This window comes from Rhineura floridana, chromosome 8 (assembly GCF_030035675.1).
Source record: "Rhineura floridana isolate rRhiFlo1 chromosome 8, rRhiFlo1.hap2, whole genome shotgun sequence".
NCBI classification, from domain to species: Eukaryota; Metazoa; Chordata; class Lepidosauria; order Squamata; family Rhineuridae; genus Rhineura; species Rhineura floridana.
The window spans coordinates 22,174,518-22,201,200 of NC_084487.1; the positions used below are offsets into that span (position 1 = coordinate 22,174,518).

A 26,683-nucleotide genomic window follows, 5' to 3' on the forward strand; every position below is an offset into this window, starting at 1 on the left:
GGACAGCCTTGTAGAGATGAACCACTTCAGGCAGAGGGTCCAGCATTGCATGTTTAAATGCTCCTCCATTAAACTTCCTTGGATGCCTTGGCAGAAAGACGGTATATAAACAGAACCAACCAATCATTCAATCTTTCTTAAAAACTTTGGACCCTGCACTTAAAACAGTAGCAGATCAGCCTAGCCCTCTCTTTGGTCTGCTAGCTTTCTGTCCATAGGAGCTGTTGATGTGTGAGAGCATTCAAATACACAATTCCACATCTGCATTCCAAAGTGGTACAGTCCCAGAAGGCCTGTACTGCATCACACACCTTGTCAGGCAATGTAGGTCAATTCTTACATTCTTGAGTAAACTGTCCATGTCAAACCAACCCATTCCCTCCCACCCTGAATGTGTAGGTACCTTTGGTGCTCTTAAATCTCCTCCTTTCTCCACTTGGTTCATGCTGTACCTTGATTTTTCTTTGTCTTGAACATGATAGATAATGCTTTCTATGATTATATCAGAGAAGCAACTCGAAAGCCAGAAAAACAGAAAGAACTGTTGGGGGGAGGAAGTGGCTTTCTGAACTTGAGCAAATGTGTATTGTTGCGTGGCAGTCCAATCTCCAAGTGGTGCAAGACTTCCAGGAGTTCGTGCGCTTATCCAGGGTTTGGTTTCCTTATAAGGAACATCAGCTGAGACTATGGCGTCTTATAGGACATATAGTTTTTATTTACACACATTCCAACCTGAGCTTAAGATAGAGGGGTTCACAGCATTAACAATCCATCAGATCTTGCTCCCCATTGCCCATAACTTTGAGGGTAGAGAATGCAAGCAAGTCTCTCTGTCTCCAGTTCCCAGCCTTTTTTCAGACTAGATTAAAAACACCAGCCTCTCTTTGGCTCCAGGATGGGGGGGGAGGACTTCTCACCTGAAAAGAGTGCCATTTGGATATGCAGATTGACCATTCAATAAGTCCATTAGCTCACAGGCTAGCTTAACAAAGAAAACCAGTCTGACCAGTGGAATGGGTTTCTTGATTGCATATCCCAACTTCAGATACAAGATCACAGGCTTGAAGGGGACACAAAGAAATCATCTATCTCATCCCTCAATCCCATAACAGTATATTAAACTACAGCATACCCTCCCCATTGTTTGCCAGACAAAAATAGGAGTGCTTAGTATTATTTATTTGTTTGTTTGTTTGTTTATATTTGATTTATATCCCACCCTTTCTCCCAGCAGGAGCCCAGGGCGGCTTTTATATGATATTAGTTTTACAGTATGCAAACAACAATAGCATACTGTACTAACCTACATCACATTTGTTTCCAGTCTTGCTCCAGGAATTGTGTAAGAGCACAAGTGGAATATTGAGAGGGATGTAACTTAACATATATATTTGGTATGCGACGGCTCTCATACAGTTCTGTAGCTATGAATGCCTGTAGATCATTGTTCCCCCAGCCCCTCAGTACTGCATGTTTTGGTTGCATAGTCATCCCAAAGTAGGAATTTCTGTAGCAAAACTCCAGGTTGGAGGAGGTCTTTTGCAAAGTGCTTTCTAGTGGTCATCCTGCCACATTGGCAGTAGGGAAGGGCAAAAAAATTCAATTCAGTTTGCATTTCAAGCCAAATCTATCAAATTTGCACTTTCCAAAACAACATGAGAACCCAAACACAGCCATCTTTTGAAATTTGCACTTATCTGAATTTTGCAGTGTAGTTCTCCAACTAAGCAATATTTACAAAAATGCAAGTTTACTCAGAACTATCTCCTGCTGTATATTGGAACTTTATCCCAGGTAAGTGTGTATAGGATTGCGTCCTTAGTCCAGTAATTCATCACTTTCATTTCTGGTCTCACCCCACAAACTGCAGAAAAGTGGAATATTGAGGGAAATGCAACTTTTTATAAATATAGACATATTTGGCTAGGCTGCATGAAAAACGAGTATGTTGTTCTGACTTCAGAAGGAGAAAATATGGTAATGAACTCACAATTTGCTTTTGCATGTGGGCTTTCCTGGTTTTTCCTTTTTTTTTATTGAAAAAAACAACCCACAAAACCCAATGCAGCTGCAAATTTGCTGACTACATGAAGAAATTCCCTGTGTAGCCAGCTCTTTTGAAAGAGGAAAGAGGGGAAGCATCTGGGAAATTAGATACCCTGAATTTAAAAAGGACATTTTAAAATTAATATACAGAAAGGATATTAATATACAGAAGGGATAAGAAGGGGTAAATAGGGGAGGGAGGAAAGAGCATTGACATATTTATTTTTCTTCACTGTTGACAGTTGCAGTGTTGAAAACAGAAGAACGTACACCCTTCCTGGCTGGATCAGACCAAATTTCTTTTCAATTCTGTACATTCAATTCTGTACATTCCTTTTCCAACAGTGACAGCAAGATGCCTTGTGAAGCTCACAAGCAGAACATGGAGGGAACATAAGATGCTGCCTTGTACCGAGTGAGACCATTGGTCCATCTAGCCAGAGCTTCGAAAAGTTACTTTTTTTGAACTACAACTCCCATCAGCCCAATCCAGTGGCCATGCTGGCTGGGGCTGATGGGAGTTGTAGTTCAAAAAAAGTAACTTTTCCAAGCTCTGCATCTAGCTCAGTATTGCCTGCACTGACCGGCAGTGGCTCTCCAGAGTTTCAGGAAGGAGTCTTTTTGACCCTACCTGGAGATGCCGGGGATTGACCCTGGGACCTTCTGCATGCCAACCAGTGTTCTACCACTGAACTACAACTCCTCCCCCTTGTAAGCCTCTGTTAGGGCTAATTTGGGAAGGGCTGTGCCTCCAAGCCCTGCCCCTTTCACTCAACATTCAACTCCTCCCCCTGGCTTCTACATAATAGATGAAGGTGTGAAAAGATAGCCAGCTATACCTGTCAGGGCCAGCACCAGGCATGCTGGGGCCCTTGGGCGCCAGCCTGCTTTAGGCCCGGCACCCACCAGCATGCCCCATCTACCTACCTTTCCCCTGAAGGGCCCCTCCTTAGGGTGGGTAGTGCTCCCTTCCACAACCCGCAGCAACATTGGCTCCCGACCTTGCTGCGGATCGCAGAGAGGAAGCTCCAAAGCACCCCCCTACTGCCGTGCAGGCCTATGACACCCTCCTGCATGCCTTGCTTACCTCTTCCTTGAAGTAAATACTGGCTGTGCTGTGGGCACAAGCCTGCCATCAACCAAGATGGCAGCCAAGGTTTACCTATGGGTCTGATGCCTCCGCCACCATCTTTGTTGATGGCATACGTGCATGCTATGCATGCACAAATCTGCCATCAGCCAACTAGGGAAACCTCGGCTGCCACCTTGGTCGATGGCAGGCTTGCGCCTGCAACACAACCAACATTTACTTCAAGGAAGAGGAAAGTGAGGCATGTAGGCAGGCATCACAGGCCTGCACGGCAGTAGGGGTGCGCCTGGGAGCTCCCTCTCTGCAATCTGTGGCAGGGTCAGGAGCTGACGCTGCCACAGATCACAGAAGGGAGCACAACCCACCCACCCTCAGGAGGGGCCCTTGGCCAGAGCCCACCTGGTTGCCTTCTGGCAGCAGCCCGGCTCCCTGTAGCTCCTACATGTATGCATGGAGGAGCCTACCAGTGTGAATAGAACTGGCTCCCTCTTCAGACCTTCATCCTGCAAGCAGCAGTCAGGAGGATCTGAACTGGGTGGATGTACAACATGGGGAACAGAGCGAAGAGACATGGTCCTGCTCCATCTAAAGTGCTAATACCTGTGCGGAGGGGGGAAGTGATGTAATGGCTAAGAGCCCTTACAGTGCAATCCTATGCATGTTTACTCAGAAACAGCAACCACTATGTTCAATGGGTTTGACTCCCAGGAGCATGTGCATAGGGTTGCATCTTAAACCACGAACAAGTTCAAAACTCATCTCTGCCATTAGGTAGCCTTAGGCAAGCCATCCTCTTTCAGCCTCAGTACTCCATCTGCAATATAGGGTTGATACTTCTGCCCTACCTTAAAAGGTTGTCATTTGAGTCCAATAATATAATGTGGGTGCAGCACAATGAACACTCTATACTGCTACATAAATGCTGTTGGTAGTAGTAGTAGTAGTAATTATAAGAGGTAGCCACAAGGAGAGAGCCATTTCCCCTCCCCCCCACACACACAATCCCTTATGTTGCTGTTGAAAGCTCTAATGTCAGGAGGATCTGACGTAAGTACATGGCTCACATACCACAAGGCTTCTTGCACTAGGGCTACACTGAACTTTTTCCCCGCATTTTTTTTTTAATTCTCCACCAATTAATGAGAAAAGAAATAGCATTTGAAAAAGAGGAGAGAAAATGTTGATGAAATTCTCATGGGGTGGGCTTGGAGGTTTGCTGCACACATTTATTTATTTATTAGATTTCTATCCCGCACTTCCAGTTGGAGGCCAGGGTGGCAATATCTTTGAGGAAGAGCCATAGCTCAGCAGTGGAGCACCTGCCTTACATGAAGAAGGTCCCAAGTTCAGGCCCCAGCATCTCCAAGAAGGGCTGGGAGACATGCCCATCTGAAGTCCAGGAGAGCCACTGCCGGTCAGTGGACAGTCCAGAGCTCCAGTGGCCAGAGGGGGTTAACAGTCAACCACTTTGATTGAAGCTCTGTGAGGGGAACAGGGCGTCTCCTAGCAACTCTCAGCACCCTTCACTAACTACACTTCCCAGGATTCTTTGGGGGAAGCCATGACTGCCCAAAGTGAAATAAAGGCCTGGTGTGGATGTGGCCAGGACAGCTTTGGTTCAAATTTGGGTGGGAGGCTACATGTGCCTGCTGTAGAATAAAAAGGTAGGGGAAACCCTGAAAAGCCATGATACTGTTCACAATGTTTTCCTTTTGGAAAGGAAAGGGGCTTCCCCTCTGCCTAGTGCCCACCCATCCAATCTCCTCCCCTCCTTCCGCCTCCCACAGGTCAGTTTCACTTATCCTAAACATGATTGCACAGAAATAAATCCCACTGAAGTCAAAAAGTATGCAAATGATCAAACCCACCCTCCCTTCTCCCTCCTTCCCCCTCCCTCTTGCCCCTTCCCTCCCCCTTCCTTTGCCCTCCCCTCCCCCTCTCCTTCCTACCCTTCGCTCCACGCTCCCTGCCCCTCCCCCAAGCCAGTTTCACCTATCCTAAGCATGACTGCACAGGAATAAATCCCATTGAACTTAATAAGCATGCAAATGATCAAACTTGCCCTCTCCTTCTCCTCACTCCTAAACCCTCCCTCCTGCCCCTCCCCTCCCCCTACCTTTTAGAAGAACCAACGTAGTTGTTATTCCTGCCCAATAACTTCAGTGGGTCTACTCTGAGTAGGATCTATGTTGGCCACAACCCTGCGTGTTTACAAGTGGCTGTCTGGATCAAAAGAGGCTAGAGAATATGGAACACTAGTTGTCCTGCAGCTGTATACGTTCAGTGGAAGGTAGTGGTTCCAATGTCAGTGGAACAATGAATCTGCTCCCGGTTTCAGCTCAGACTTTCAAGGAGCTTTCCAAGCTAAACTAAAACCCAGAGCGGATTCACTGCCCCACTGACATTGGAGCCACCACCCTTCACTGTATACAGATCTTCGAGGAGATGCTTGAAAAGCAATGTAATATCATTAAGTCACCCTGCAATTAAATCATTAAGTCACCCTGTAATTGGAAGACACTTAAGTGCTGCAGTGGTAGGCCAAAGGCAGCTGGCAGAGGCAATGGAACAGCCCATTTCTTTTTTTCCCTCTGTTCTGCAGCGTAAGGAGCACACAGCCAAGTAAAATTAGCCAGTTGTCAGTAATTGGGAGAGCAAGATGAGACAAAAGGCATTGGCAACAACCATCCTGTAAGGAGTTGGTTTGGGGGAAAGATATACTATCCCAGAGCAGTGATAGACATCCGGTAGGATGGAAGCAGCCCTAGTTAGGAATGGGGGAGTAATTTGATTCAGTTCACATTTATAGGTGACCCTCCCTAATTTGCACTTTCTGAAACAATACACGGGCAGAAACACAGCCATCTTTCAAAATTCACACTTCTCTGAATTTTTCAATCCAGTTCTCCAGTATGTGCAAAAATGCATATATGACGGCGAAATGTACATAATGATACACATATTGGTGAAAATTACATACAAACATGCATTGTATAAGGGAGAATTGCTTTGCAGAAATGTCTGTATTAGGCAAAATTGCATACAACAATATGTATGTTAGGAGAAATTCTCACTAAAATCCTGATGAATTTTTGTGAAGACTATATTTCCACACACTGATGTTTGTTGTTGTTATATTCCTTCAAGTCGATTACAACTTAAGGCGACCTTATGAATCAGCGACCTCCAATAGCATCTGTTATAAACCTCCCTGTTCAGGTCTGTGGCTCCCTTATCAATCCATTTCTTTTCTGCTCTTCCTCTTTTTCTACTCCCTTCTGTTTTTCCCAGCATTATTGTCTTTTATAGTGAATCATGTCTTCTCATTATGTGCTCAAAGTATGATAACCTCAGGTTCATCATTTTAGCTTCTAGTGATAGTTCTGGTTTAATTTGTTCTAACACCCAATTATTTGTCTTTTTCACAGTCCATGGTATGCTCAAAGCTCTCCTCCAACACCACATTTCAAATGAGTTGCTTTTTCTCTTATCCACTTTTTTCACTGTCCAACTTTCACATCCATACATAGAGTTCGGGAATATCATGGTCTGAATGATCCTGACTTTAGTGTTCAGTGATACATCTTTGCATTTGAGGACCTTTTCTAGTTCTCCCATAGCTGCCCTCCCCAGTCCTAGCCTGATTTCTTGACTATTGTCTCCATTTTGGTTAATGACTGTGCCAAGGTATTGATAATCCTTGACAAGTTGAATGTCCTCATTATCAGCTTTGATGTTACATAAATCTTCTGTTGTCATTACTTTAGTCTTCTTGACATTGAGCTGTAGTCCTGCTTTTGTGCTTTCCTCTTTAACTTTCATCAGCATTCGTTTCAGATCATTACTGGTTTCTGCTAGTAGTATGGTATCATCTGCATATCTTAAATTATTGATATTTCTCCCTCCAATTTTCACACCTCCTTCATCTCAGTCCAGTCTCGCTTTCCATATAATATGTTCTGCATATAGATTAAACCAATAGGGTGATAAAATGCACCCCTGTCTCACACCGTTTCCAATTGGGAACCAGTCGGTTTCTCCATATTCTGTCCTTAATAAAGAATTACAGAGTGGAAAAATGAGAAGCAGACAGAAACTGAAATTATAAGTCTGCTTATGTAAGCCAGCTTGGGAATCCTTTTAGATCCAAAAGCAAGATAGAGATCAAATCAAATAAAGTTGTGCAGGCCCAGAATAGAAGATCCACCTCGCTGTTGAGAGGTTCAAGAGCTTTATGTTGTACTAATTCTCTCTCCCCCTAAAGATCCCAAGAAGCTGGTGGGTTTACAACAAACCATTCATTATCTATAGCTGTAGCTTTTATTCAACAGCATTGATATTTATGGCTGTACTTGCTCCTCCCCCTCAACATGGTCATGAAAAAAAAATCCATAATCCTCTGAGCACTTCAGCAACATTTTCCTACATGAATCAATATATTATGTTTAGATAAAAAATAAAATATTTACTTAATCGGCCTTACAAGGTGAAAATAGAATTCAAGGTATGTGAGAAGAGATTGCACGAAATGGATAAAGAGCAGGGCTGGTAGATTTCAAATTTTGGGATACTAATCCTCTCCAGGTCAGGAAGCAAATGCTTTGGGCCTCACCTGAGAAAATGAGAAAAAATAAAAATCAATTTCCTGGAAAAACTCATTAGAGTGGCTCCCAAACCCAGTCAAGATGACAACCAGCCATCTAGTACAGCAGGGGTTCTCAAACTGGTCTGCAGACCGCCAGCGGTCTGTGAGCTTCATTCAGGTTGTTTGTGATGTGTCTGTGGATTTGTGGTTGAAGATGGGAGAAGGCACATCCATAGCATTAAATATTCATATTGATTTTTAATTGTATTTTAATTGAGTCTTTTATTTCTTATATTGTATTTTATTGTATTGCAATTTGAATTTTATGGAATATTTGACCATCGATCATGTTGTCTGGGACTGATGGGAGTTGTTGTCCAAAATATCTGGAAGGCACCAGGTTGGGCAATGCTGCTTTAGGTATTTAACAGTGCAGTCCCATGCATGTCTACTTAGAAGACCTCATAAGTTCAGAGCAACTTATTCCCAGGTACGTGTGTACAGCAGAGGTAGCCAAGATGGTGCCCCTCAGAAGTTGTTGGATTGCAGCTCCCATCATCCCAGACTAGGAATGGGGGAGAAATTTGATTCAGTTCACATTTAAAGCCAGTTTTATCAAATTCTCACTTTCCGAAACAATATGAGAACTGAAATACAGCCATGCTTTGAAATTTGCACTTCTCTGAATTTTGCAATGCAGTTCTCCAGTCAAGCATTGTTTACCAAAATGCATATATTATGCAAGAAAATGTGCACAAAATGAGTATATTGGTAAAAATAACATACAAAATGCATTAGGTTCTGATAATTTGCTTGCAGAAATTGTGTACCTTAGTCAAAACTGTATACAAAATGTTTTATTAGGAGAAAATTGCACTAAAATGCTGAAGATTTTTCTATGAGGGTTTTGTTTTGTTTTTAAAAAATGCAAATTGCTGCAGAAAGGTGGAGAACTGAATTTAAGATTGGAAAAATGAGAAACTGAGAGAACTGAAATTGACAGATCTTTCCATCCCTACCCCAGGCTATGGGCCTTGCCATTTTGGGCTGATGTGAGCTGGAGTCCAATGAGCCTGCCCACCTAAAGACTTCCATGAACTTCTCCTGTGGCTTCCTGAAAGCAGCTGAAAATCTCCCTTTCCCAGGGACTAATGGCCCTCCAAAAGTGGGGAGTGGTTCAAAATACCTTTAGCTCATATTTCCTGAACACATGAGCCCTCAAGAGAAATTAAACCTGTAAGGGGTATGCCCACTTAGGACTGCAAAGAGGGGAACTCACATGATCGAAAGTTTCTCTATTCAAAAAGAATATCCCTGCACATAGAAAACTAGATATCCTGGAAAGGCTTGTAGGCTAGGGTTTTCTGTAACATGTTCCGTTTGAAGGTAATTGTTTTCATAAAGAAACATTCAGTTCTGTGTGCCCAACCTGCAATTTTATTTGACACCATCCACACGTAGGTTTACCACCACACTGAGAACTAAGCGTAAACAGTGATGTAGTTGTTTGAGGTCTCAGGGGATCTTAGACCCCTTACTTTTTTGGGAGCAGGATCCCAACACGGTTCCTATGTCTCCAGCATCCTATGAGCCAATCAGCGTGAAAGGGGAGTGTGTTAGCCACTGAGAAGAGTCTTCTGACATGCTTCCTTGTCCTTTCCTGCTGATTGGAGCCAATCAGAGTGAAAGGAAAGTCAGCCACTGAGAAGACTCGTTTCAGTAGCTCTCTCCTCTTTCGTGCTTATTGGCTCCTAGGGATGTCTGTTGTTGTGGGAGAAGCCATTAACAAGGATCTCATTCTTAATCCAATAGCAAAAGGGGGACACAGCTGTGACTATCATGGAGGGACCCTGCACTTCTGAATTTGCCATTGCAGTACTGGGCGTAAACTGAGATTGAAATCTGAGGGCAGGGACCTTTCTTTGCTTATGTTATTCTGCAAAGTGCTATGCATGCAGGCGGCAATATCTAATTAATAATAAAAGTGGTAGAGTGACTCTATTTGAGGGGAAGTGCTAAAGCTCAATGGTAGAGCATCTGCTTTGCATGCAGAAGGTCCCAGGTTCAGTCCTCGGCCTCTCTGGGTAGGGCTGGGAGAGACCCCTATCTGAAATCCTGGAGAGCTGCTGTCAGTGTTGAAAATACAGAGGTAGGTCGTCTAATTTGTTATAAGGCACCTGCCTATGTTCTTGTTTTGGGATTCAGTTCTGTCCTTTAAGCATCCCAAAGCTGTACTGGAGAATCTTTTGTATCCCTTGATCTTAAAAGGGCAGAGGCCGGGTCCTTTTTGGAGTGCCATCCCGTCTGCCTGGGGATAAAGATCTGGTGTTAATCCCCCAGGGATGCTTGTGTTCTAGTTTTTTGTTTTTGTTTTTGATTTACTGGGACTCATCTTAAGAGCTGTGATTTAGTGGATTTTGAATTAGGCTGTGTGTGTGTGATTATAAAAATGTTTCCTGTAGAAACAGCTATTTTATAGACAGCGGGTCTAGGACGCTGGATGATAAACAGCTAGTAGGGACTAACAGATGTCTTCATTACAAACATGAATAAACATATGCGAAAGATGGGAGATTTGGGCAAAATGTGGATTATTCTAGAGGACACTGAATAAGGGTTTAACATGATGCGTTGATAAGTATAATTATCAGCATTGATTATTGCTGTAAAGAGCTTTATTTCTCTCCTTATGCAATGCTTCCTTCATCTATCCTGTTCTGACAAACTCTTTCTCTCCTTTCAGTACTGAGTTCTTCAGTGATGTCACCCTTACATAAAATGGAGGTTCAAGTGGCCCCATTCATTAAAAGAAAATAGGAGGAGGGTGCAAGAGCACTCTATCGTGCATGCAGCAGCCATCACACACACATACACCACATGGTCATCTAGTGTATGATGAAACCCTGCTCGTCTACTGATGTATGCACGTAGAGATCCTCCATGCAAGGGAAAACCCTGAACCAATCTGAGCCCCCCATGTGCTCTATGCATATACAGCTGTATATTCCTAGAGCTCCTTCATGCAATGATTAAATGCACAGATAATGCCAGGGTGGTGGAGGCGTGTCGCTCTTGTGTGTTTTGCAGGCCAGGGGTGTGGCCATTTCACATACCAATGGTAGGGGTAGGACAAGCCCACAAGGGTCTGATCCTCATTGGATTCTTACCAAAATTTAAAGCAAATATTTTGCCGTAGGCCATCCCTGAAGGCCAATTTATACAAACATATTAGTGGTGGGAAAGTCACAACATAGTGACTTACTGACTTGATATTAATAGAATGGCTAAAGTTAATGGCTACTAGCCCCACAGTGAGTGGCTCAGGAGTTACGTACCCTGTCACCTGTGCAGCCGTGGGCAAGCTGCACAGTCCCAAGGAGCCCAGTTGCCCCACAGCTTGCAGTTGCGGACAAGGAAGGGGCTGGCTTGTGCAGCTGTGGAAAGCTGAGCAGGCCCTAGCCAGCTGGGGAGGACTAGCCTCAGAGGGAGGCAATGGTATTATTATTATTATTATTATTTATTTAATTTATTAGTCACCCATCTGGCTGGTTGTCCAGCCACTCTGGGCGACGCACAAGATAAAACAATACATTAAAACATTAAAATTTAAAACCATAACAGTAAGAAACCTAACCCACCCCAAAAGCCTGCCTGAAGAGCCAGGTCTTCAAGGCCCGGCGGAAGCTCATCAAAGAAGGGGCATGGCGGAGATCATTTGGGAGAGAGTTCCACAGGGTGGGGGCCACTATTGAAAAAGCCCTCTCTCTAGTCCTCACCAGTCTAGCTGTTTTAACCGGTGGGATCGAGAGAAGGTCTTCTGAGGCTGATCTTGTTGAGCGGCATCCCTGACGATGCTGGAGGCGCTCCTTCAGATAGACTGGGCTAAAACCGTATAGGGTTTTAAAGGTCAAAACCAACACCTTGAATTGGGCCCGGTAAACAACCGGTAGCCAGTGCAACTCCTTCAGCACTGGAGTGATGTGATCTTGCCGGCGGCTGCCTTTAATCAGACGAGCCGCCGCATTCTGTACCAGTTGCAGCTTCCGGACCATTTTCAAGGGTAACCCCACGTAGAGCGCATTACAGTAGTCTAGGCGAGAGGTGACCAGGGCATGTACTACTGGTGGGAGCAGATGGTTGGGAAGGTAGGGGCGCAGCCTCCGTATCAGATGGAGCTGATACAGCGCCGCCCAGCTCACAGCCGAGACTTGAGCCTCCATGGTCAGCTGGGAGTCAAGAATGACCCCCAGGCTGCGGACCTGGTCTTTCAGGGGCAAACGTACCCCATTGAGCACCAGGTCCACATCCCCCAGCCTCCCCTTGTCTCCCACAAACAGTACCTCAGTTTTGTCAGGGTTCAGCTTCAGCTTATTCCTTCCCATCCAGCCACTCACCGACTCCAGGCACTTGGACAGGGTTTCTACAGCCAACCTCGGTGAAGATTTAAATGAGAGATAGAGCTGCGTGTCATCCGCATACTGATGACATTGCAGCCCAAACCCCCTCTGAATGCCGCTTACCATGAAATCCCTATTCATAGGGTCACCATAAGTCGGGATCGACTTGAAGGCACTCCATTTCCATTTTACTATCTACCTCCATGGTTGGAGGCAGTATGTCAGTTGCTGGAAACTGCAAGAGGTGTTGTGCTCAGGTTCTGCCTGAGGGCTTCCAATTGGGGCACTGTGAGAAATTAATGCTGCAGTAGATGGGCCTTTGGCCTGACTCAGCAGGCTCATCTTATGCTCTTATATCTTTGAAAAAGACCCCCACATAAACAGAGCTTGGAAAAGTTACTTTTTTGAACTACAACTCCCATCAGCCCCAGCCAGCATGGCCACTGGATAAGGCTGATGGGAGTTGTAGTTCAAAAAAGTAATTTTTCCAAGCTCTGCACATAAATAAGACACATTTTCAAAATTGCAAAACAAAACATGCACACACACATAAAAAAATCCCCATGTCTCACAATTTCCATAATTTTACCAAATAAAGGTGGGTTGAAGCAAAAATGACTCTCCTAAGTTTGTCGCCCTAAGGTAGGGTTAGCTAATGTGTTGCATTCCTGATATTGTTGGACTATATCTAGGGGAATTGCTAGGTGTATTACAGTCTCAGGGCACAGGCTCATGACAGAAATTTGCCTCCAGGCAAATTAAGGTGGCAAGCGGCTAGGGTCACACACCAACACTGCACTTTGCTATATGCCCAGCCAACCTGTGGGTCAGGTGTGGGGAACCATTGGTGCACCAGATGCTGCTAAACTACAGTTCCCATCATCCATAGCCATTGGCCATGCTTGTTGGGGCTGATGGGAGTTGTAGTTAAACATAAGAACATAAGAAGAGCTTGCTGGATCAGGCCAGTGGCCCATCTAGTCCAGCATCCTGTTCTCACAGTGGCCAGCCAGGTGCCTGGGGGAAGCCCGCAAGCAGGACCCGAGTGCAAGAACACTCTCCCCTCCTGAGGCTTCCGGCAACTGGTTTTCAGAAGCATGCTGCCTCTGACTAGGGTGGCAGAGCACAGCCATCATGGCTAGTAGCCATTGATAGCCCTGTCCTCCATGAATTTGTCTAATCTTCTTTTAAAGCCATCCAAGCTGGTGGCCATTACTGCATCTTGTGGGAGCAAATTCCATAGTTTAACTATGCGCTGAGTAAAGAAGTACTTCCTTTTGTCTGTCCTGAATCTTCCAACATTCAGCTTCTTTGAATGTCCACGAGTTCTGGTATTATGAGAGAGGGAGAAGAACTTTTCTCTATCCACTTTCTCAATGCCATGCATAATTTTATACACTTCTATCATGTCTCCTCTGACCCGCCTTTTCTCTAAACTAAAAAGCCCCAAATGCTGCAACCTTTCCTCGTAAGGGAGTCGCTCCATCCCCTTGATCATTCTGGTTGCCCTCTTCTGAACCTTTTCCAACTCTATAATATCCTTTTTGAGATGAGGCAACCAGAACTGTACACAGTATTCCAAATGTGGCCGCACCATAAATTTATACAACGGCATTATGATATCGGCTGTTTTATTTTCAATACCTTTCCTAATTATTGCTAGCATGGAATTTGCCTTTTTCACAGCTGCCGCACACTGGGTCGACATTTTCATTGTGCTGTCCACTACAACCCCGAGGTCTCTCTCCTGGTCGGTCACTGCCAGTTCAGACCCCATGAGCGTATATGTGAAATTAAGATTTTTTGCTCCAATATGCATAATTTTACACTTGTTTATATTGAATTGCATTTGCCATTTTTCCGCCCATTCACTCAATTTGGAGAGGTCTTTTTGGAGCTCTTCGCAATCCCTTTTTGTTTTAACAACCCTGAACAATTTAGTGTCGTCAGCAAACTCGGCCACTTCACTGCTCACTCCTAATTCTAGGTCATTAATGAACAAGTTGAAAAGTACAGGTCCCAATACCGATCCTTGAGGGACTCCACTTTCTACAGCCCTCCATTGGGAGAACTGTCCGTTTATTCCTACTCTCTGCTTTCTGCTTCTTAACCAATTTCTTATCCACAAGAGGACCTCTCCTCTTATTCCATGACTGCTAAGCTTCCTCAGAAGCCTTTGGTGAGGTACCTTGTCAAACGCTTTTTGAAAGTCTAAGTACACTATGTCCACTGGATCACCTCTATCTATATGCTTGTTGACACTCTCAAAGAATTCTAATAGGTTACTGAGACAGGACTTTCCCTTGCAGAAGCCATGCTGGCTCTGCTTCAGCAAGGCTTGTTCTTCTAAGTGCTTAGTTAATCTAGCTTTAATAATACTTTCTACCAGTTTTCCAGGGACAGAAGTTAAGCTAACTGGCCTGTAATTTCCGGGATCCCCTCTGGATCCCTTTTTGAAGATTGGCGTTACATTTGCCACTTTCCAGTCCTCAGGCACGGAGGAGGACCCAAGGGACAAGTTACATATTTTAGTTAGCAGATCAGCAATTTCACCTTTGAGTTCTTTGAGAACTCTCGGGTGGATGCCATCCGGGCCCGGTGATTTGTCAGTTTTTATATTGTCCATTAAGCTTAGAACTTCCTCTCTCGTTACCACTATTTGTCTCAGTTCCTCAGAATCCCTTCCTGCAAATGTTAGTTCAGGTTCAGGGATCTGCCCTATATCTTCCACTGTGAAGACAGATGCAAAGAATTCATTTAGCTTCTCTGCAATCTCCTTATCGTTCTTTAGGACACCTTTGACTCCCTTATCATCCAAGGGTCCAATTGTCTCCCTAGATGGTCTCCTGCTTTGAATGCATTTATAGAATTTTTTGTTGTTGGTTTTTATGTTCTTAGCAATGTGCTCCTCAAATTCCTTTTTAGCATCCCTTATTGTCTTCTTGCATTTCTTTTGCCAGAGTTTGTGTTCTTTTTTATTTTCTTCATTCGGACAAGACTTCCATTTTCTGAAGGAAGACTTTTTGCCTCTAAGAGCTTCCTTGACTTTGCTCGTTAACCATGCTGGCATCTTCTTGGCCCTGGCGGTACCTTTTCTGATCTGCGGTATGCACTCCAGTTGAGCTTCTAATATAGTGTTTTTAAACAACTTCCAAGCATTTTCGAGTGATGTGACCCTCTGGACTTTGTTTTTCAGCTTTCTTTTTACCAATCCCCTCTTTTGAAGTCAAATGTGACCGTGTTGGATTTTCTTGGCAGCAGCATCTGGAGGGCCAAACATTCTCCATGCCTGATGTAATCAAAATTGTTGTTTTTTACTTTTTTTTTTTTTAAAAAAGGTTTTAAAATGAATGAAGGAGCTGAAGATCTAGGGCCAGTGAAGAAGGACTCACACCTGGGCTATCACCTAACCCCCCCTGACTGTATCTTCCATAATTCCTGACTATTGTCCATGCTGGTTGGGACTGATGGGAACTGGGGTAACATCTGGCAGGCATCATGTTGGCTACCCTCGTCGTAAAGGCAGTTTCACAGGGCTGTTTTACCTTGTGAAGACTGAGCACAAACAAGGCCCTTCCACTTAAAAAATGTTTGCGTGAATTGTTCCAGAAAACCACATGTCCAACACATGTTTATGTAACCCCATCCAGATTTCTGTGAACCAAGGAAGTGTAAGAGGATATGCCCAACCATGCAACTAGAAGCAGCTGGTTTCCAAAATTCTTTTAAACGAATCTTCCATGCACACTTTTAAGAAAGAGAGAGAGAGTAGAATTTGCCAAGTGTCCCATTTGAAGATCAGAGGAATGAAAAGGTCATGATACCCAATCCATAATAAAATGTGGATCCTAAACTTAAAATGTTGCTCCTCTTGAGCCTTATGTTAATGCCGAGTGCTACAGAAACCAAAGCATGTTGAGAGGTTTGATGCGTATTGAATTCTAACGTCAAGAGTGTTTACCTGAACTTTTCCAGACTTCCGATCCATTCAATGAAGCAGATGTTCTCACAGGATTTAACAGCTCATCCTAATGGATGGGTAGTTTATACCACAAGGAAAAAAATTCTTCTTAGAGTTTTGTAGATGTGCCTCTGATTCTCGCGTGAAAAACAAAAAGTAAAGATGTGTGTATATATATGAAAGAACAACCAGGCAATGCTGAATCTTTGTCAGTAGCCAATAAAGATTTAAGTTAGTATTCCTTCAATAAAACTTTACACAAGTCCTCTACTGCTGCAACATATAATTCAAATTAGTTTTATGGAAATGATTTACAGAAAAAACAGGGATGCTTCCAAAATTTGACTCATCTGATCTTCTCCCCAGATTTTGGACTTCTGACAGCACAGCAATGTGAGTCTATTTAAATGTAAAGCCCATTGAACTTAACGGGACTTAAATCCTCATCAGCATGAGTAGGATTGCAGCCTCCATTAGCTGATGTTGTTTTTAAAATGGAAATGGTATCTCAGAAATGTTCCTTTGCTCTGGATTTTATTTCTCAGTCTTTTATAAGAAGAGGAGTGGACTATCAAAAAAAGATCCAAGTTTGCAAATAATAAGGTACCATTCATTAACTTTTGTGAACTTTAGTAATTAATTAAGATGGAAAGTTCCTGGAGTGCACTAACATGTTAAGACTTTTAGAGCACAGGCATTTTGCTGTGTGCATTGTGTAAATTTTGTAGACTTTCCTTCTGCTGTCATGCTCATTTGTGCATAATTATTTTTGAAAATTATCAATATAACATTTTTAAAAAAGCAAAAGTAGAATGCAGAACATAACAAACCAGACCAATGAAGGAACAGAACTGAGTAGATGCTTTTGTCCTTGAAAAAAAAGAAGCAGGTTACCTCTTTGAGTATCTGGTGGGGACCTCAAGTCAGGGGCCAGATGCCTCAACCTACTGATCTGAAGGGTTAGGGGGACATTTGCATAAAGTTTACTTCTGTGTAGACATGCATAAGTTTGTACGTAAGGATGCGAAGAGGCAGTGATTTCCATCCCATCCTTGGTTTGTCTCAATCAGAGCTGTTTCCATTACACTGCAGTTCAGCTTCCACTAAAACCTGCATTATTCATCTCACTATCTGCCATGTCTGAAACCATAGTGGAAGAGAAATGTTTAAAAATGCAAAAAACAACGTAATTATTCACTTAACATTTGTGGACCAAAAAAAAGGTAAACAACATTCGCATTCACTTGTGTGATTTCCGTTCCTGACCTTGGACGAACATGCAAATTGCAGAAATTTCTGCGCCCATTTCTGTTTCCAACAGAATTTTCATGCGTCCTAATTGTACTATCAGTTACTAACCTTGATGCAAACTTTCTTCCCTCTAGCCCTTTTAGAACATAAAAGATTATTCTTGCTTGTACAGGGAAAAATGGAGCCAAATGTTGCAGCTCTTTCAGCAGAGCGATGAGAACATTAATATTTGAGTACTTTCTGTACCTTGAGCACCTGATGTGACATGACAGTAAACAGTTAAGAAATCATACTCAATGGCCTCATCCTATGAAACTCTGGACTGTCACAAGAGCCTGCAGAATTATAGCATGGTAGCTATGACACTGAGTTTTGAATCTAGGTCAGATTTCATTTCTGCTGTGAACTTAGGCAAGCCAACACTCATTCAGCACCCCATCATTTCTCCATCCTCCTTTTGAAGATAGTAAGAATATTGAACTACCTTATAGGCAGAGCTTGGAAAAGTTACTTTTTTTGAACTACAACTCCCATCAGCCCCAGCCAGCATGGCCTCTGGATTGGGCTGATGGGAGTTGTAGTTCAAAAAAGTAACTTTTCCAAGCTCTGCTTATAGGGTCATTGTAAGCATTAAAGTCTATGTGAACTACTTTGAACAGTCTACAGCAGGAATAGGGAACCTGCGCCCCTCCAGATGTCATTGCAATACAGCTCCCATCATGCCTGACCGTTGATCATGCTGGCAGGGGGTGATGGGAATTGGTCCAACAACATCTGGAGAGCTGTAGGCTCCTCATCCCTGCTCTGCAGCATTAGATACATGCTAAGTAGTGTTATTATATCTAGTTCATGACCTTTGTGTCAGGTGCTAGGCCCATAATTGCACAAAGTAATTCTTACACAGTGTAAACCGGGGTGTCACAAAGTGCACTGAGAGACGGGGTAGCAAATTGTAGACTCTAGTATGATGTAGTGGTCAGAGCAGAGGCAGTCAACATGATGTCCTCCATATATTTTTGGATAGCAATTTCCATCAGTCCCAGCTAGCATGGCCAATGATCAGGGATGATGGAAGGCATAGCTTAACAACATCTGGAGGGCACCATATTGGCTATCCTTGGGTTAGACTATTAAATGAGGACCGGGGAGACCCTGGTTGAAATCCCCACCCAGCATGTAGACTAGCCACTATCTCTCAGCCTAACCAACCTCACAGGGTGTTGTGAGGATAAGATGACAAGATGACCATGTACGCTGCCGTGAGCTCCTGGGAGGGAAATGTGGGACATAAATGTAATAATGAAGTAAAATAGTGTAAAATTGTGAGATATTACCTAACTTGGATTACCCTATAAGGTTTTGAATTAATATCCTCTTAATTTAAAAGTTTTACATTCCCAGCTCTGCATTCTATTGGGTTTGAATTGGTTGTTTGTGAAAGCAAAATGTAGTATGTTGGATTTGTATTTCAAAAATGTGCGTAACTTTTTAAAAAATTGCAAAACATATAATTTGAGCTTGAGTTGTGCACTGGACTTCATGGAGAAAGAATCACACAACTATTTCACCATAAGTTGAATTCAGCATGGAATCTACTCAAATCAGATTCTCAACACACCAGTTTATTTTGTGGATCTGTTCTGCCTTTTGATGTTTCTTGCAAGAGGGGTGGGCTGGGTTGATTTTATTCTGCCGTAGATATATCAAATAATGAGTCATTATCTAGAGCATGGATGAGGAACCTGTGGCCTTCCAGATGTTATCATACTCTCCCCATCAGCCCCAGCCAGCATGGTCAGCGCTCAGAGATGATGGAACAACATCTGGAAGGCCACAGGTTCTCCATAAGAACAGGTGCAGGGAATCTTTGGCCCACCAGGTGTTGCTGAACTACAACCCAACATCCCTGGCATTGGCTGTGCTTGCTGGGACTGATGGGAATTGTAGGTAAGCAACATCTGGAGAGCCAAAGGTTCCCCACACCTAATCTAGAGAATGTGCCCAAACTAAAGATTGTACCCCTCTGAATTGGGTGAGCCATTATTCTTCATAATTTCACCTGAACTTATTTTGTTTGTTTTCCATAGCTCTCGTTGTGCGTTTTCTGACCAAACGGTTCATATGGGAATACGATCCTACTCTTGGTGAGTTGTGTTCTATTGCCTTTAATCATGGAATGCTGCAGGGCAAGTTAGAAAGACAGTTTATAGTACTTGACTGGGCCAGTCATCACAAGAGAGGTGTGCCATAGTGCTGGAGCACATCATTTTTATACAGAAGGTCCCAGGTTCAATCCCTAGCATCTCCAGAGGATCTGGAAGCAGGTGATGGGAAAGTCCCCTGCCAGAGATTCTGCAGAGCCACTGCCAGTCAGAGTAGGCAGTAATGAGCTAGATGAACCAATGGTCTGACTCAGTTTAAAGCAGATTCACTTTGGCATTTGAGACCACATTTTCATTATGCCTATTGATTACATAAACTAGCCATAGTACAGATCTTCCAAAAACAGCACTGTGTGACCCTGATTATACATGCAAGTGCAGAAACTGGTATTGGACACAATTTCTGGAACATCATTTAAAATGTAGGGCTGTGAATATATTCGGCACAAAAACAAAAACAAAAAAGGAGCTCCCAAAATCTCCTTCAGACTGTTTCCCCCTTGCTATTGCTTCAGCGCCATTTTATTCAGCGCCTTCCTAGAGTGATCCTAGTCAACCAGGGCTCACATGGTGGGTGAAATGACATCACAGTGCCAGCTAGCCAACCAGATTGGCCTAGGTGATGGCATCATGCAGTTGCTCTTACATTGCCCTTAGTCTGAATGCCTGTCCTCAGTATCATCAGGGCAACTGGGCCTTTCCACCACGTTGCAACGGCTCCATGTCTCTGCCCACATCAAAGACATCTGAAAAATTGCTGGGAAGGACAGAGCACATTTTCCCATTGCAAACTATGTTAATGTTAATTTAAATTTTTGTACAATGTATTGCTTTATTGATGTATTGCCTTGTTGATGTATTTTTATATTTGTGTTTACTTTTTCTGTAAGCTGTAAACATCAACATAACATAACATGTTCACAGAAAGAGTGCGCGCACATACACACACATTAAAAAAGTTTCTGGCTAAAAAGATGGTTGTGAAAGCATGTGAACAATGAAATATCAGTTGGGTGGAGAAGCTGAGCTTGATTTCCAGAGCTCTGGCTAGCTCATTGGCCTTTTCGCATAACAAATAGGAGCAAAGAAAATTGAATTAACCAATCTGTGAAAAATTGGCTTAATTTGGATGTGTGTCTATGTGTATAAGCAGCAGAATGTTAAAAACTTTTTTTTAAACAGAGGGACAAAAGATTTTTAAATGCTAAAACAACAAGAAAGTCCATTGGTGTCACTGTGCACAGTAATCCTCACCTCTCACAACCCTTTCCAAAATGTGCACACATCCCCCCAAAATGCAAAAATACCCACATACACACAGTCACTGCCTGAGAATGTGGTGGTGAATTAGGAGCAGATTTTGTTTAACCCGTGTGAGTGTGTATTTTTGCTAAAACCAGGTCATTTTTGGCTGAACTAAACTTGACCATTTACAGGTCAAAAAGGAAATGACCTGAAAATTGGAAAGGGGTGAGAGAATTTCTGAGAATTTCAGAATGTCAGTTGGCTTAACTTACTTTATAGATGAGGTGGTCAAGGGTAGGGTTTTTCCTTTCTTTTCTTGTTTTACTCTTCAAAAGAAGACCTGCCAGCTGCGACCAGTTGCCAGCAAGCCTCTCCATCTCTGCAGCCTTCTGATTTCCTCCCAGCCCCTTTCCTGCTGCTATTCTTATCACAGTGATCCTCCTCCCCTCCCCCCAAAAAACCCTTTGTCGAAATTTGCCCATCCCAAACCCAACAGAAATACCCTCTCTGTTTTTGCAGATGGTGGCAGTAGTGGGAATGATTCTGCAAAATGAAGTGGGAAATTCAGTCCATCACTAGTTTATGCAAAAATGCATGTGTGTATTTATATGAAATAATTGGTGAAGAATTCAACTTCTGTTGACATGGATTTTGAGTCGGCTTGGCACAAGATTTTCCTCATTTTTTTTTAAAGAGCAGGGTATACAAATGTCCAAGGGTCACCACACTGGCAGTTAATAGTGTAATGAAAACCACCCTGATTGCTCTGTTGAAGAGCCAAAACCACATGCTATTAAGAGTACTCTTCCCTGCCAATACACCAGCCAATAGGACTTTGATCTGATTCAACCCCCAACAAGGCAATTATAGTTAGATTTGGACCATGATATGAAATCAATCCATCAAGCATTCCCAAGTTTGGGGCGGGGACAGAGATCTTGGCTTCTTGAAAACTTTTTTCTTGATGATTCAAATTCTCCAAGCTATTCTAAAACCCAAATGATCTGACCCTCTGGTTGTGGTGTGCTTCAAAATGAATAGTTCTGTAGAGCGTTCATGAAAAGTCAGAATTTATCGTCCTTTTTCTGGCAATCCCTTTTGATGCAAGCATATGACATTGAAGTTGCATACTCTTCAGACCAAGTACAATTTAACTGATCTGTGAATGGCAGCCAAACTGACTAAAGAACAAGCCTGTCCAAAATCAAATAAAAGGCTCTCTTGCAAATGAAGCTGTTCATTCTTAACAATGTTTTTGAAACGTCTTCCTCCACCCACTCCCCAACTATCTAAATGCTCCCTTGTGGCCTCTGAGTGGAGAGCATAATGGCAAGCGATGAGATATACAAAATGGGCATTAATAGTTGTGCTTTAAAGAAATGTTTTTGGCCTCTTGCCAGCACTGATGACTTGGACATTTTATTTCCAAAACCACTGGGGAAAAACAGGCAGGTTGGCTTTTAAACATAAGATCATTCTCTACAATCATTTACACCAGTGAGTAAGTATGGGGTAAGCATGGAGCAACTATGGAGTTACTAACCATAATACTTGGCTCAAGGACATAGGTTGGTCCCATGAACATACTTGCATGTGACACAGACAAGAATGCAATCCTATTAGATTAACCCTTCCTCCCCGTCCAACCCTAAATGCACCTGATCGGTTAAAAATGAACACAAGGTTCATCTGAAGAAGTGGAGCCCATGGAGGTTGAGAGGATACTGGGGCCTAGAAACCTTTCTGGCCATTTTCAGTCCTATTTCAGGGTCTAGTGTCTTCCCCTTGACTTCTTGTTTTTATTGTTGTTGCTATTGTTGTTATTTTTTATTACCAAGCTTTCACCCAGAGGTCCCATGGTGGTCACAATTTAATGTTGTTTAATCCAACATCATCATCACCATCGTCATTATTGTTGGTGTTGGTGTTGTTCTTTAAACTTATATCTCTCCTTTCCTCCTAGAAGGAGCCCAGGGTGGCAAACAAAAACATTAAAAAGCACTTGAAAACAGCTTAGAAAACAGACTTTAAAATATATCAAAACAAAACATCTTTAAAAACATTTTTTTTAAAAAAGCTTTAATAACATCTTAAAAAGCAATTCCAACTGGGATAAGGTCTCCACTTAAAAGGGTTGATGAAAGAGGAAGGTTTTCAGTAGGTGCCAAAAAGTTAACAGAGATGGTGCCTGTCTAATATTTAAGAGGAGGGAATTCCAGCACTAAAGATCCACTTCCTATATTGTGTGGAACAGACTTCCTAATAAGATGGTATCTGCAGGAGGACCTCACCTGCAGCTCAGTGATTGACTGGGTATATAAGAGGTAAGATGATCTTTCAGGTATCCTGGTCCCAAGCTGCAAAACCAGACCCTTGAACTTGGCCTGGTAGCTAATGGGCAGCCAATGCAATTCTTTTAGCAGCGGGGTGACATGTTGGCGATACCCTGCCCCAGTGAGCAGTTGCACCACCACATTTTACACCAGCTGCAGCAGATATTGCCCTGGACACCTCATTAGAAATTACAGTAGATGTGGATGGGGCATCAAGATTGCTACGGAGGCGAGCAACTTTACCCTCAAACTACCTTGCAAACAGTGGGCCTTCAAAGGGTCTAAAACTCCATTTCCTGTAGTTGATGTTAACAGACTCCTGAGAATACGAAAAAAAACTCCACTGGATGGCTGCTTGAGGATGTGATGGAGGCAAAGAAGTGGTCCTTCTTCGCTGCCCTCACCGCCACACAGTAGGCACAGTTATGATGTTTTACTTGTGCCCGATCAGCCTCGCAAAACGTCTTTCACCACTTGCACTCTAGCCATCGTCCTGCTTGTTTCATTGCCCTTAGTTCACTGATGTACTAAGGTGCAAACCAGGCTCCACAATGCTGGAGAGGGCTCTCAGGGCCAACCATGTTAACGGCCCGACACATCTCGTTGTTCCACAGCATGACAAGGGCTTCAACAGGGTCACCTGCTCTATCTACTGGGAACTCCCCCAAGGGCATATAGGAATCTAGTGGATTCCATTAGTCTCCAGGGGATGGACCATCTTGATCTGTCCACCACCCCTACAAAGGAGGATTTGAACTGTAAGTCTAAACTTCACCAGGAAGTGGTCTGACCATCACAATGGGTGACACCTCCTCCCTATTTCCAGAACAACATATCCTCCATCTGGAGCAAAAACCAGGCATTTTAGCATGTGTTTTTAAATTGTTTTAAAAAAAATTAATTGTGTTTTAAATTGTTTTAAAAAGATGTTTTTTAAATTTGTATATTTGTTTTTAATGTTTTTAGTTACTGTAAACCGCCCAGAGAGCTTCGGCTATGGGGCGGTATATAAATACAATAAATAAATAAAACCAAGTTGAGAATGTGCCCTCCCCTGTGTGTCGGACTGGTGACAACTTGAGACAGACCCATGGTCGTCATGGAGGCCATGAAGTCCCGAGCCAGAACGCTAGAGGCAGCCTCAGCATGGACATTGAAATCACCCAGGACTATCAATCTGAGCTCCTCCAATACCACAGCCAAGACAGCCTCTGCCACTTCAGTCAGAGCAGGGCGAGTGGTACACTAGCAGCAACTCTAGTTTAATGTCTCCTTGGCCCGACACCAGGTGCAGGCCCTACAAGACAGAGTGGTTTCCTGGTAATGGAGATGGAAGTTCTATGGACTACAGAAACCCCTCCCCCCCCTCTGTCCCTACAGTCTGTGCTGGTGTTGCACCAAGTATCCAGGTCGGCAAAGCTGGGTCAGATGACTTCATCACAACTCACCCACCCAGGTCTTGGTAACACACAAATCGGCACCCTCATCCATGATCATGTGTACCAATCTGGCGTTAAACAACAGCACACACAGGCCAGTGGGTACAGCAGATGAGCAACCTATCCATGGGAGGTAGTGGGAGTGAGGAACAAGGCGTAGATAGCCTTGCCCCTCCTCTTCTGTGGTAGCACATCACCTCCCCATGGCTATACCTCCCTCTACCAGAGCTTGGAAAAGTTACTTTTTTGAACTACAACTCCCATCAGCCCCAGCCAGCATGGCCACTGGATTAGACTGATAGGAGTTGTAGTTCAAAACAGTAACTTTTCCAAGCTCTGCCCTCTACCCATGATCACTGCAACTGGGGTGGCATCACCCATGACTCCTCCTAAACACATGATATGGACACAACAAGAGCCCACCAATAAAACCTACCAGAACCAGTTATCCCAGTGTTCCTCTGAGAGAATTGGGAACAATCAGACCCACTCAATATCTTTCACATGGGGCACATCTACTCCCACGTCTCGCACCCAAGGAGGGCCAGCCTTCTGCCAGTTGCATACTGTCACTCTGAAGGCATCTGGCAACTTTCTCCTTTCATTCAGTTCACTGCACAGGATCTCACCCTGCGCAGGAACTACATATACATCTTACACCCTCCCCACTACCTATCTCCCCTAGATTGGTTTTAAAAAAATAGAAGGGAATAGCGCCCTCGGGACTCCCGAACGGGCTGCCCAAGGACAACCCTCTTTGGTGTCACCCCTGTGGTAGTGACCCCGGTGGCAGCAGACCCATCACTAAGGGCTGGCAGGCTTTTATGCCCCCTGACCCAGCCAGGAACTGATGCAAGGGGTCGCAAGATTGAATGCAGTCTCTCTCTGGATTCAGGGTCCCGGTCCTGACAGCTCTTCTCAGGGACCTCAGCAGTCTCAAGAGACAGCAACCCAGGCAAGCAAGCAAGCACCCAAATGCTCTAGCAGTCCCCCAGCGCTACAGCTCTTCCCCTGCATATGCGCATATATATAGCATGGGTTCCATGCCGGTATGAATATTGACGAATTTTGTATGAATTTATTTAATTGACCATTTTTTTCTTTCACTAATATGTAAGTTTCACTAAGCTAACTATATCAGATATTCTCTTAAACCAATTCAGCATTCATCCGGATTTGTTTGCCTGGAGTTTGTGAGGTTATGTGGTGTCTGCAGTTTACTGAGCATTCATTCTGATTTGTTTGAGGGGAGGTTATGTGACACTGCATCAAGCACCATCACACACTTTCCAGTGCATTTGCTTATCATTTTCCCTACCACTAAAAGTCCATAAGGTGTTTTTGTTTTATTTTTCAAGCACGTTTGCTGTGCAAGTGTGCTTAATCAGCTGTAAGTGCACAACCTGAATTTGCCGGTATGTGATTAAATCCTGGTTGCAACATAACTGCCAGTCTGGAAGCAGCTACTTATACAAGTAGAACTCATCAAAAATTGTTAGCGCTGTTTTCTGGGGGGAGGTGTAGTGGATTGGGGATAGCACTGCTGTCCTCCATAGAGGAAGGTGGCATGGTATTCTGAAGGTAGAATGTCCCGTTTAAATAATGGTATGTATTGTTTTGAGAGTTGTTTTTAATCCAGATTTTCAAAGCTAAATAACATCATAAAGTATATCATTTTCACAGCTACCTTGACAGGTACCTGCCTCCCCCGATATTATTTCCAGTTGCCAAAAGGGGGAGGGGAAGAACTTTTAAGTAACTTGACCATGCAAATTTAATATCCCTTCTGTTGCCAACCCCCTGCCCTTCTCTCCATTGTCGTACGGAATTTGGCAGAGTATATATTGCGGAAATCTGCTCTGAAACCTTCCCTGGGATTTTTCTTATGTGTCAGCGTGAAAGCAGATGGGCATTGCCTAGGGCTCCATAAGAATTCAAGTGCTAAGCGCCAGCTTCTCCAATGTGTAACGGACTCAGAAGGAGAGATCTGAACCACGCAAAGAAGCTTGTAGCAAACTTTGAGGGGTGCTGATGGATTGTGTTTTTCTTCCATATCTGCCTTGAGAGAGACTCTTCCTTGCAGCAGAAATAAAGTCTGGCTTCCCTGATAGGTTTTTCCATATATACTGTGTCACCAAATGCCATGTGGAACTGAATAATGCAAGGCAGTGAGA

General features: G+C 43.5%; 1 protein-coding gene across 2 annotated transcripts in view; it reads left to right on the forward strand.

The window, feature by feature from the left end:
• The window catches only part of RERG (RAS like estrogen regulated growth inhibitor), a 153,910-nt gene that overhangs the window by 118,537 nt on the left and 8,690 nt on the right, over nt 1-26,683 (forward strand). For both annotated transcript variants that reach the window (XM_061638512.1, XM_061638513.1), the window contains exon 3: nt 19,418-19,474. In XM_061638512.1, coding sequence (XP_061494496.1) covers nt 19,418-19,474 — 57 coding nt within the window. The remainder of the gene's footprint in view (nt 1-19,417; nt 19,475-26,683) is intronic.